The following is a 13,517-nucleotide window of genomic DNA, read 5'->3' on the forward strand; positions in this document are numbered from 1 at the left end:
CGTGTTTGCAACAATGTTTTAGATTTTAACGAGAGAAATTTATGTATTTCTGAAAAATTATTACACCAGGGTTTTCGATATCACAAACTAGTCAAAACATTTACTAAATTTTATCATCGGTATAAAGACATTATTCGTAAATATAGCTCAACATGCAGACTTCTAATACGTTCAGGTATTTCACATCCAATTTTTTATGGAAATATTCTTTATAAAGCACAAAGGTGTCAGTATTCACCTCAGAAACTTACAAAACCTTTGAATACACTTATTAAGAAGGGATATAATTACGATACTGTTGTCAAGTCATTAAAGATTGCATATTTTGGCGTTAATATTGAGTCACTGATAAGGTCTTTGCATCGGAACTAAACACATTTATTATAAAAACAGTTGTTGGCATGACACGGGTTATGTTCTTCTCATATATGTTATGATGGTATGATACTAAACCCCTAACGGGAAGGATTGTGCCTGATGTTCATATGATGAAATCATAATCTTTCAGTCAGTTAAATTGAAGTCTGGAGCTGGCATGTCAGTTAACTGCTAGTATAGTCTGTTGTTATTTATGTATTATTGTCATTTTGTTTATTTTCTTTGGTTACATCTTCTGACATCAGACTCGGACTTCTCTTGAACTGAATTTTAATGTGCGTATTGTTATGCGTTTACTTTTCTACATTGGTTAGAGGTATAAGGGGAGGGTTGAGATCTCACAAACATGTTTAACCCCGCCGCATTTTTGCGCCTGTCCCAAGTCAGGAGCCTCTGGCCTTTGTTAGTCTTGTATTATTTTAATTTTAGTTTCTTGTGTACAATTTGGAAATTAGTATGGCGTTCATTATCACTGGACTAGTATATATTTGTTTAGGGGCCAGCTGAAGGACGCCTCCGGGTGGGGGAATTTCTCGCTACATTGAAGACCTGTTGGTGACCCTCTGCTGTTGTTTTTTATTTGGTCGGGTTGTTGTCTCTTTGACACATTCCCTATTTCCATTCTCAATTTTATAATAGTTACGATGTCAATGTAAACAGTTACAACATGACTAGCGGGACAGTATTTCTTTGGGGATGATGAACAAGAGCAACCCGAAATAGTCATTTCGCATTCTCATGGTAAAGGTTTCAAATATGCTATACTTATTGCAAATCTTTAATGCAGTATCTAGGTATACGAAATGATGGTTGAAATATAATCTTTGAAATAATTATAATATATTGTTAACTGTAGAGATTATAGGTATAACAGTTACTAATATCAATAGCATCGAAAACACTGTTTAGCTAATTCTTATTCCAATAACCTACATTTGTTTTCATCTGCAATGGTTTAAATAGCCTGTTTTATCAGATAGTCCGTTTCTATATATGTTGGCCTTTGGTTTTTTACAGTTCAGTGGTTCTGTTGTTCTTTTGTTTGTTTTTCCCTTGAAGTTGATATATTTTCTTTTAATTGATTTATGACTATTGAACAACGCTATACTACTGCTTCCTTTATTTATTAATGTCAATAGTATGACAAAAATAATATATAATTTGTATCAATCATTGAAATGTGGAACTATTTTGAGGTCTACTTCAAACAAATTCAGATTTTTTACTCCATTTAATTGTTCAGATTTGCTTACTTTGGATTTGCATGGCGGGTGGTGTATTCCTATCAAGACTCTTACCGTGTCGAACCCTATTTCACATGCAATTCACTCAGTTTTTGTTTGTTATCTCAATCTTCTTGATTTAGTTGCGATATTTGAACATTGGTAAAAGACTTTCGCCCTAATCTATCCAAAGACACACATGGATGTTACTTTTCTTGTCAACTTCAGAAATTTTATATATCAGTTATAATGACAGGAAATTAAAAAACTAGTTATCTTTTGTAGGTCATCATTGAATTAGACATATATCATTGTAAGTGGGAAGTATCAAGTTCACCCCTTTTTGTAAAGCTGACTTTGAATTAACACGTAACTCGTGGTTGTGTATTTCATTAACTATGTTGATTAATGAAATAAAATATAATAGAGAGGCGTAAGACTACCAATGGATATTCTAACTCGAAATCAACGACCACAAGAACCGTTTTTCTAAACACAATTTAAAAAATTAAGACTGCGCAATAAGAACACCACCCAACACCGAAGTGATCTTAGGTGCTCTGAAATGGTTAATTATCCTATGATAGTAACATACAAAGATACATCCATACATCCATACATATTAAATATGATATTTTCCGGACCGTCAAAAATACTCGGCTTATAATTTGTTACGCAAGACGCGCGTTTCATCTATATAAGAAAACATTTTTGGCTGCAAAACAAAACACCAATTTTTCTACACAAGAAAATGTATGTACCAAGTCAGGAATAAACAGTTGTTATCGATTCGTTTGGTGTGTTTGACCTTTTGATTTTGTCATTTGATTGGGACTTTTTTTATATTTTCCTCGGAGTTCAGTATTTTTGTGATTTTACTTTTTGAAAGCGTGCAATCAATTCAAAAGTGTTGTGTCATATGTGGACAATGCTATCTCGGCCCGGGGTAGAAAATCTGTGATTGGAATAATGTTATAAACAGATAATTTTCAGAAAATGACATTATCAATGATATTCATGACAACCTTAACGTAAATATTCGGCTTTGGTTCTCGTCTTTCAAGATCAAAAGATCTATTCTGTGATGACTATGTACACCAAATTTGATAGGAATGTCAAAACTTTTCGTATTAGTGTTGACAATTATTTGACCAGCGCCGGATGTCATTATTGCAAAGACTTGCACAGCTTCATTTTTAAAGAAACTAGTAATTTTCAATAAAATGAAAATAGCAGTTTGTTTTGGCTGATATATTTCAATTGTTCAAATGTTTGCTGACAAACTGCCATTATTTCATTTCAGCTTAGTCAAAATTTGGGAAATAACTTTTACGGTCTCCACGACGACGTATATCACTCGTTACACAATGAATTCCTCCGCCAAATCCGTATACATCTCTGAATGGTACTCTTAGACATTTGATACCTTCAAAAAATTAAAAAAAAACATCAAAATTAACAAAGCATGAATTTCACTATATAGATTTACAATTTATTTATCGCGTGTCCTGAAAACTTGTATGTAAATAAACAGCAGAAAATATCAAAGGGATATTCAAACTCCTTAGTCGATAACAAACTGACAACGCCGACAAAAAACGTAAAGTGACCAAAAATAAACATAGAAAACTAACAGAAGTCGTTGGTGATGTTTGGTTCTTCGTAAAAAGGTAAGCAGATCCTGATCTACATGTGGTAATCAGTTTTAATCATAAACAATAAATTGAAAAACAGAAATCAATAGAATCATCTTTTTACCAAATATCAAAATGGAGTCTTCCTATTTCACAAAATATTACGATACTGATCCCTTTGCAATAAATACTCATTAAGTTACATGAAATCTAATAAAATAATGTTAATTTGATATGAAACAGGCGAATCAATAATGAAAACAAATTATAGAAATGAGAGTCTTTTCTCATATTTTAATTATTTCTGGAATGATACGTGATACAGGAAATACACCTTAGGTATAAGGGAAACAAATATGATACAGATGCATTGATACCAGAAAAAGGTATTCGAAGAGAATACGCATGGGTTAACATTTACACTTGTCTGCAAGCTTTGCAACACAAAATAAAAAACTTGACGTCATCAAGTTAAACAACAGACAAGTGTCAAAACACTATGTGAAGCACTAAACTGATCCTTATCCAGAAAATCTGCTTTAAATACCAAAACAAAAATAAAAACAGTACAACAAACATATGTTGAACACATTTTACAAATATTAACGGACCATGTGATTTTTATTTAATATACCTTTTGTAGGGCAAGTTTAACAAGACCGACATCATTTTTTGAAGAACATTCTTAAATCCATAATGATTGGAAATTCCCAAACGTAAGAGAATTTTTTTCTCTTATCATAAATGCAATACATCAAAAAGCATGGACTTAGTAGTTACCAAAATTATCAAAATAAAATAATTCGAGTCCGTCTAAAATATTAGTGACCTATACAATTGATATGATATTTGTGCTGAAATTGCTTCAGTATGAAGGAAATGTATTGGGCCAAATTTCTACGTTAATCACATTAAGAACCAGTAAAAACTTGTTTTAAATATATTCAAAATATAATATACTTGGCAAGATATCTCCTCTGTTTAAAGTCAAAAATCCAGTCACTAGTTTCATTTGACATATCTTCATGTTTTGTTTATTATGTGTGTTGGTGTGAGATCTGTTTGATAGACTCTGTTAAATGTATTCACATAAATTTTGAGTAGACAACAATCATTTGTTGAAGACTGCAAGATAACCTCTGTAGTCTTTTGGTTATCTGCGTCTATTGGTTGGTGCATTCCCATTTCACTCACATGTTGTATATTTGTTTTTCTTAATACGTGCTTGTGTGCATGCTAAATTTAAACTTTTGTTGTGACTAAAAACTTTTTAAAGTAACTTTTACTTTACTTGTAAAAAAGAGGACGCCATGTTTACCTAGTGATTCTAAATAGTTGATGGTTGGTATTTCTGTTTCTTCTACAATAGCCCTGTCAGGACTCACAAGAAGAAGGTTCATACATAACCAATAACTTGATTGACATAGTTCTGGTATATTGGTTGTGAACGGCATTGGAGCACTTTGAATCTACAAAATTAAATATATATTTTTGGTGATTAAGGCAACAACAGTATACTGCTGTTCAATAGTCATAAATCGATTAGGCGAAAACAAATCCGGGTTACAAACTAAATCCGAGGGAAACGACATCAATTGTAATACTTAGGATATCAACCGAACAACAGAAACACTGAACTGCAACAAAACAAATGCCAACATATATAGAAATGGACTATTTGATAACAACTGCCATATAAATGTATGGGTCGAACCTGGTGTTATGGCTGGCCAAATCTCCCGCTTATATGGTAATGTGAAAAAAGTATTTCGCTAAAAGAACAACATTTTGTGACAGAAAAATAGAACAAACAAACAAAAGAATACTCAGCAAAGAGAAATGTATAAATATATAATGTAATAATACAGCACGGGACATTGTTGGCCAAGTGGTTTCAGTAAGGTTGTGAGTTCGAATTCCGTACGGGGAAGGTGCACTCGAATCCAATCTTTATTGACTAGGATGGTCAGTTTTCTACCGAAGGTTTGTGGTTCTCTCGGGGTAATCCGGATCCCCCATATATAAAAACTGACCGCCACGAAATATGCAATAGTGTTGAAAGTGGCATTTAACAAATCAATCAATCAATAATACATTATAGTATGTAATCCGTAGGATAATAACAGATTTGGTAATACTCACTTCCCAATTTGATCCACTGAAAATCCTTTCCTTATCTGCTGGTGCAATGGGGCGCTCTGGGCAGTTCATTAAAATACCTTTCCTTTCATTTGTGGGAGGAACTAAAGGTATTAAACTACAATCTGAAAAGTAAAAATTTGAAACAAATAATATTTGCTAATTCCAGATAAAGTAAAATCGAGAATTATGGATGAATCAAATATCAAAATTTAAATATGAATAACTAACCTATGTGTACAGGTGAAAGATCGCCTGGAAAATGTATTTCGTGCACTCTATAACCACGTGACTTGGTGTGGCGGCGTAACCATTCTATACCTTTTCTGTTAGTAGTAAATGAGTTTTGTACCACCAAATCTTTTCCCAGTCTTAAAACATCCGCTGCATCAAAAACCTAGAAAGATTTACAGGCTTTTAACTCGTTAGCAAAGAGGTACTGTTACGAAATAATTATGTTTTCTATCAAACTGTTTTCAATTCAAATGTATGTTTTGAATAGCATGCAACTCTTAATGTCTTTGCGAAATAATAAATGGTTATTGACAACTACCTTTTTCGGTGACTTTCAGTTCTTCAATTTGTTTTCTTCTTTGAATCATTGATGAATTGTCCATCGCGCTTACAGCAAAATTTTAATTTTACATAGTTAAAATTTTCGAATATAATAGGAAACGTTATGTAGTTGAGCATTTTATGATTTCACCTTAGATTTTTATGAAAAGATGTCTTCTTCTCTGAGTTACTCCCTCCATTTTAGGAGCACCTGTGTAATACCGAGACAGAAGCTACTAATTTGACATTCAAACTTTATGGAAGCAGAACTAACGTAACAAACTAATCAAAACTATAAATATAATGCACCAGTGCATAAAAACAGTTTGAGAATCACGAACCCAAGCTATGTTATCACCATAAACATTTCAAGTAATCTTCAAGCCGAGCTCGAGCGGGGTTTTTCTAGTACATGCATAAAGTGTCCTGTATTGACACGTTATACTGTACTTCGATGAAGTTGTACTTTAAGATTCTTAAGAGAATAGTTTAACCTTGAATATCTAAATCATACATTGGTGTGTTCTTAAGATGATAGTGTTATCTCTAACCTTCATGTACTGAGGTGTATTTTCAAACAACTGTGTTATTTCATTCTCAAGACAACTATATAAATATGTCAGTATATAAACATAGTATCTATGATTTCCACATTCATTTTTATTTGTTTTCCAGATTCACTTGTATTAGATAGTGAAATCGGCATCCTCAGTTTATTGTTGATGTTCTTTTAGTGAATGATTAAGTTTGGCGACCGTTGTCCGATCCTTCCCCCTCACAGATACCTAACCTTTCTACTTTAACTAAAACCAACTTAATTATTATGTTTTTAAAAACCACTGTGATGCAAAAAGGTGGTTTATAAGTTTTTTGTTCATACTTCTAAATGACAAGTTATTGTTGTGGTCCTTTTTTTTTAAACGTGATATATTGTGTTGAGCAATACAAACTCTGTTTATTGTAAATGATTGCCTAAAGAACGATATTCTCTTGAATTACATAACTTTCTTATTATTAGTATATATTATATATATCCGAGAAAAATTCAAAGAAGTGTTTTGTTTTTCAAACCATGGTTCTTGTAAACCTACCTAATTCTCAAAGTTCATAAATCAAGAATCACATCACAAAACTTTAATTGTAAACAAAAATCCCCTATTATCATCAACCAATATTTACCAACTTACTGGTTCCGTTTCATTTGTAACGTATTTATAACTCTCAATCCAGTCTTTTCTTTCCTTTGATTTGTCATCCCAAGGAAAATCTAAGTTGTACATAGAGTCTGCCATGGTTGGTTTAGGAGCATTCGTCCATAACATATTCTTATCCTTTTCCCATATGTCATTCAAAATCTTCCTGTTATAATTTAAAAAAGAAACAGTTTTACGATTGTTAAAGTAAATTCGAACTCATAATGTATCTTCCTTATACAGTTCATCTGAACTATTAAAAGTTGGAAATGTTTTAACTGAATGGTTAATTTAAATTAATTATGAAAATTGTTCAAATTAAATCAATAAAGGAAATTTTTGCCCAGTTACAAACACTACCATGGGATAAACTATAATGATTTCTTTTTGAGTTATATGTTTCAGCACATGTATAATTAACCCCAACTTTATCCTGGTAAACTTGTTGTCTCCTTTGGAAATATAAAACCTATTAAAATGATTTCCTGCTTAAGTTTTTTATTGATATAAAGTTAAAACCTTCTCGCTTCCACTAGACAACACTCCTGTCCTAGCGGTCAGGTTCAATTCTTATATATGTGGATGAAAAATCAAAGTCCCCAAAACATTAACATGACAGCAATTGCTTTTATAGCCTTTAAGGCTTTGTTGATTTTTTTTTTTTGATTTTTTTTACAGAAGAGTGTCCACCATGCCACTTGCACTGCACTATAATAATAGTTGAATAGAATGGTATACAAATAGAAAAAAATATCTCTGTAAATTAACCTCAGTGTCAGGTATCATGAGAGATGTGATCTGTTTCTATGACATGTGCTTTTGACCATCCACAAGAACCTGCGGTCATCCGATGTTCAGTACTTCAGTACTTTAATCTCTTATTTTACTATCCATACTACAATACCGCTTAATTTTAGAATGGATAGTCAAATAAAGGATTGCATCAGACTATCATATTACAAATAACGATAAATAAAAGGACCAAAATAAAAATAATACTTCTAATTTTTATATTGACAGCCCAAAAACCTAGTTGCAATTTAACATTCATTGATATTGGGAAGCATATTTATAAGCGCAATTTGATATCTCCTATAATGTTGGTTACATAGAATTGATTTGAATACTTCATGACATGTGAAATTCTGTGTTGATTGGATACAGTATTTTGAGTTATTGTCATCTTTAGTTTTATCATGAAGAAACCCCCATGGGAGACTAATAATTTTGTGTTTCTGGTTTCAATAATTATTTTAATAGTTTTAAAAAGTCAGCATTCAAATACACAAATTATTTTAAGTATTTAATCTTAAACTGTGAAAAATTAAAAAATATTAGGAATATTAAGCAACTCATTTTTTTTATATTAGGTCAACGGTATAAGGGAGACAATTCCAATTGACGTAATAAAAAATTGTACTGAAATTCATTAGGACAATATCAGCCAATCAAATTGCAAGAAATTACTTTAAATCAGGATAATAGTTTTTCTAGGGTAGTGGTGATAAAAAAAATTAAGGTTTCTGTGTATTGTTTAATGAATAACTGTATAGATTTCTATGTAAAACGTGACTGTCTTCGATAATTTACGACCTGTTATTGCCAACTAATCATCTTCAAAAATACCTTAAAGTTTGTCACAAAGAAGATGGTAAGTGTTATAAATAACTTCTGAAATTGATTCTGATATTGCAAAAGTAGAAACATTTCTTCACTATTTTCCGTATCAAGTTATAAATTATATTTTAATGAATAGGATGTTGCTAATATGACATTTTTTAACAGTGTTTTTTCTTATATGCATTATGAATTATTATATACGTTATAATGTTGTCTTTTTAAAGATTATTTAGGGTATAATGACAGAGACAATGAAGAGCAAGATTTTTTTTTTCTTCAAGACGACTTAATATGGTAAAAATTATCAATACTTGAACATGCCAAAAACTCAATACACATGTACAATGGACAATGGTACCGAAAATAGAATTTAAAGGATTATACATTTTTCCAAATGGTTTCATGTAAAGTTAAAAATTTCAATAAACTGAGAAATATGTGTTTAACCACTATAATTCTCTATCCAAACAGTTGTTGTTTCTAATTTTTACTGTTTGTAACCCTTGGATTTAATTCGTGTGTATCGTGCATGATCGACGATTCATATCACAGTGAAACAGATATATTGGAAACAAAGTTTCGGAAAGATTATCTTTTGAAGTGTTCACCTAGATGGAATTACAACTAACAAAACACAATCAAATATTTGAATATATATGTATGTTTTTTTTTTTGTTTTTTTTTTCATTTATTTTTTTCAGAGTTTTAGTGGTACGTCCATTTCCATTGAAAAGTACACATTTTGTTAAGGGAACAGATAAAGCCGGCATCTGGGTGCGGGATTTTCTCGCTGTGTTGGTGGCTTTCGGCTGTTTTCTGCTCTTTGGTCAGATTGTTGTCTCTTTGACACATTCCCCATTTCCATTCTCAATTCTATGTCATAAGCAGTTGTATTAGAGTAGCATGAAGTCGTATCAGCTTACAGACGGTAAAACTATTAAACACAAATGTATTAAGTACCAAAAAAACGTAGATACCTGTATGCCATGGATTCGAAGTATCTGGCTCTATTACTCATCGGTGTTTCGATGATTTCGTTACCAATAACTAACAATGTGTCACGTGGACAAGCAGCACAGTTCTGATTTTCAATTTCAAAAAATGGTGTTTTAATTGATTTGCTGTAGTCAATCTTTTCTGGGCGTAAGAGCTTCACATTACACTGATATTCTAAAATCCGGGCAAGATTATCAAACTGAACTCTTGCTTTTTGTATGGTTTCATCCTTCCTCAGACCGGCTCTGAAATAGAAACAAAAAGAGAAATACATCAGATGTTGAAATGTATTGTTACGGTATCATCTCTTCAATTATGAGCTTCATGATGGAAGTTTAACGAAAATTTAACGTTAGCTTGTGATGTCACTTATTTTATTGTCATAATCAAGTCAAAATTGACACATTATACCTAAACATAGTCAATTTAAAGCAAGTTTTTTGTAAAATTGGACATTTTACCCTCACTGATTTTGTGACTGATTTTTTAATAATTTTGTTCTTATCTTATGCTTTAACACCACTGTTCCAGTATGGAAGGAAGCAGTTTTACCCCTAAAACATGATAACTCGGGCACATTCTTTATGTTCCTGTTTAGACTTAGGAGTCTATAATTCAGTTGAATGATGCCTGTCAGATGTTCTTGGACATAAACGAGTCTGTTAGTTTTCTCGATTGGTTGTTTGGATTGTTTCACATTTTGTCATGTCGGTTCCTGTTATAAAAAAAGCCTATACGATATTGGTTTCTTTATTGTTAAGGTCGTACAGTGACCTATAGTTGCCTATTGTTAAGGTCGTACAGTGACCTATAGTTGCCTATTGTTAAGGTCGTACAGTGACCTATAGTTGCCTATATGCACGTCATTTGGAGCCAATTGTATAGTTTTCTTCACAGAAAACAGATAAGCTTTGGTAAAGTTAAAGAATTGGTCAGATTTAAGCCAAAAGTTCGGTTCTGTTTCTATCAACGTGCAAAATCTGCGTAAAATATCTGAATAGTCAAAATTTCCACTGTGCATATTTATATTTAAATTACAATAAGTTCTAAAGTTCCAATTTCTTCTCATAATATTGATCACAGTGATTATTGTGTAACTATGGTTTAGCGTCATTTATCATTCTTGCAAAATAAATTGTATTCTTCGTATTATTTTTTTACAAAATTTAATTTAATATTAATTTTTCATAACAACCCTCCTGTTTGATACCTCGTGCTTAATTAATCTTTTTTTTTTGTTGAGTTCACTTTTGTGTGTGTGATCCCAACAATCTTTTTCCCATAAACAAACTTCATTATAAAACAAACAAGAGTGCATACACTGAAATATCTCGCCTTCTTTACTAACCATTGATAGTATGTTGATAGTCCTAAATATAAAATGTATACAACTAACATGATCCAAGAAAATGAGGTCAAGGTCAGATAAACCAATAAAATAAACAGAAATATATGTACACCTTACCATCACTCAATACACCAAATATAGTGGACCTGTTGCTTATAGTGTCTAAGAAACAGACTAAACCAAGAAAACTAAACATTGACCAATGAACCATTAAAATGAGGTCAAGGTCACATGAACCATGACAGACAGACAGACATGTACAGCTTACAATTCGTCCATTAAACAAATAAAGTTGACCTATCGCTGATGGTTTAAGAAAAAGACCTAATCACAAAAACTTAACACCGAGCAATGAACTGTGAAAATGAGGTTGAGATCAAATAAAAGCTGCGAGACTGACATGTACATCATAAAATATTTCTATACACCAAATATAGATGACCTATTGCAAATAGTAATAGAAAAAAAAGACCAAAACTCAAAAACTTAACTTTGACCACTGAACCATGAAAATCAGGTCAAGGTCAGATGACATCTAGCAGCTATAACGGTACGCCTTACAATCATTCCACACACCAAATATAGTAGACCTTTAGCATAAAGTATAAGAAAAACATACCAAAACACAAAAACTTAACTATAACCACCGAACCATGAAAATGAGGTCATGGTCTGATGAGACCTGCCAGTTGGACATGTACACCTTAGAGTCCTTCCATACACCGAATATACTAGACGTATTGCTTATGGCTTATAGTGTCTGAGAAAATGAGGTCAAGGTCTGATGAGACCTGCCAGTTGGACATTTACACCTTGGAGTCCTTCCATACACCGAATATACTAGACATATTGCTTATGGCTTATAGTATCTAAGATATGGACTTGACCACCAAAACTTAACCTTGTTCACTGATTCATGAAATGAGGTCGAGATCAAGTGAAAACTGTCTGACGGACATGAGGACCGTGTAAGGTAAGGACATACCAAATATAGTTATACTATTAGCGAGGACTGTGTAAGGTACGGACATACCAAATATAGTTATCCTATTACTAATAATAAGACAGAAATTAACATTACAAAAAATCTTATCTTTTTTTTTCAAGTAGTCACTGATCCGTATAATTGAGGTCAAAGACAATGGACATTTGACAGACGGAAACTTCGTAATATGAGGCATCTCTATACAAAGTATGAAGCATCCAGGTCTTCCCCCTTCTAAAATATAACGCTTTAAAGAAGTAAACTAACGCCGCCGACGCCGGATCACTATCCCTATGTCGAGCTGTCTGCGCGTATTAAAATTACCATCATGCATTTTTAATTAATATAAAGTTGCTATATCAAATATTTATAATGATATGCAGTTGCACATACACAGAGTAATGTAGCTGATTTGTAGAGTGGATAATTATATATATAATACGTACGTAAATGTATTGAGATCTGCAGCATCCAGTTTACTTCTATAAGCCGGTTCATCTTGTGGTATACATGCGTAATCTGGGATTCCTAGAATTATTTCTTCAAGAGGATCCCATTCGTTATACGAACTGACTATATCCATCATTCAGGGAATGCAGGCCTTTTGTGAAATTAAGTAACAGGTGATAAAAATGCATTATCTTTGCCTTTAAAATACTGTGTCATTATAACAAAAAATGGATCGATGATTACTTTATCAAATGAGATATGCCCTTTTCAGATTACAAAAAAAAAATGTTTTCTGTTAATTGGTTACATGCATTTACCGCAACTGCTGCATTTAACGATTTCTAACTGTAAAACAAAGTTTATTCAAGAAGGGCTATGATTAAAAGAAAAAAGTCCAAATGAATGAAGACAAAACAGAAAGAAACATTAAATAGATTCAAAGAATTATCGTTAATGATTGTTAATTCTAACCCACATAATTTTTTAATGATAATGTGCATTGGGATCTATTTGCATTGCCTATTTTATTCTTAACCTATTATGGAATAAAAATAAGTGAAAAAACTAACTTACCTCAACTTTAGTTTGACGACTAGTGATATTTACCGATATGTGGTTTGTAACTAACGAGTGTTGACCATAGCTAATCTTAATTATGTGTTTATCAGCAAGGCAGTTTTAAAATTGCAGATAACCAGACTAATAAATTACTTTGAAGTATATAAATATTTGAAAATCTAACAAAATGTCACTTTTTCGGTCAAGGTGATATCTGGACACAAGGATTATACGACCCTCGCGCGACAAGGTTGCGGAGTGATGCAGTAATGTTTTCCGTCTGTCCAGACTGGGACTATTATACTATATACATACTATAGTCACAGGTCAAGAAGTGTTTTCTTTACATATAATTTCCCAAAAATTGAATGTTTTCATGATTTCTCGTTTTTAAATATTATTACTCAAACGATGCCAATGATTGGTTCTGTTTAATAT

At 32.1% G+C, this 13,517-nt stretch overlaps 1 protein-coding gene across 1 annotated transcript; it reads right to left on the bottom strand.

The window, feature by feature from the left end:
• Nucleotides 1-2,568: 2,568 nt before the first annotated feature.
• LOC139513406 (glycine amidinotransferase, mitochondrial-like) lies at nt 2,569-13,175 on the bottom strand. Its single transcript, XM_071301837.1, has 8 exons — nt 13,095-13,175; nt 12,518-12,672; nt 9,720-9,983; nt 7,117-7,288; nt 5,606-5,771; nt 5,378-5,499; nt 4,554-4,704; nt 2,569-3,027 (listed from the first exon to the last, which is right to left on the bottom strand). Exons 2-8 carry the CDS (start codon nt 12,655-12,657, stop codon nt 2,906-2,908), a joined length of 1,137 nt encoding a protein of 378 aa, XP_071157938.1. The 5' UTR covers nt 12,658-12,672; nt 13,095-13,175; the 3' UTR covers nt 2,569-2,905.
• Nucleotides 13,176-13,517: the final 342 nt, after the last annotated feature.

The sequence above is a fragment of the Mytilus edulis genome, chromosome 2 (genome assembly GCF_963676685.1).
Source record: "Mytilus edulis chromosome 2, xbMytEdul2.2, whole genome shotgun sequence".
NCBI classification, from domain to species: Eukaryota; Metazoa; Mollusca; class Bivalvia; order Mytilida; family Mytilidae; genus Mytilus; species Mytilus edulis.

What these genes read in the sequence shown, in the direction of transcription:
- LOC139513406 (XM_071301837.1), bottom strand. Translation starts at nt 12,657, where the DNA reads ATGATGGATATAGTCAGTTCGTATAACGAATGGGATCCTCTTGAAGAA. An exon ending in TCAGTGGATCAAATTGGGAA is followed by an intron (nt 4,705 to 5,377) that starts GTGAGTATTACC and finishes TTAATTTTGTAG; the next exon opens with ATTCAAAGTGCTCCAATGCC. An exon ending in CAACTATTTAGAATCACTAG is followed by an intron (nt 3,028 to 4,553) that starts GTAAACATGGCG and finishes AATTTTTTGAAG; the next exon opens with GTATCAAATGTCTAAGAGTA.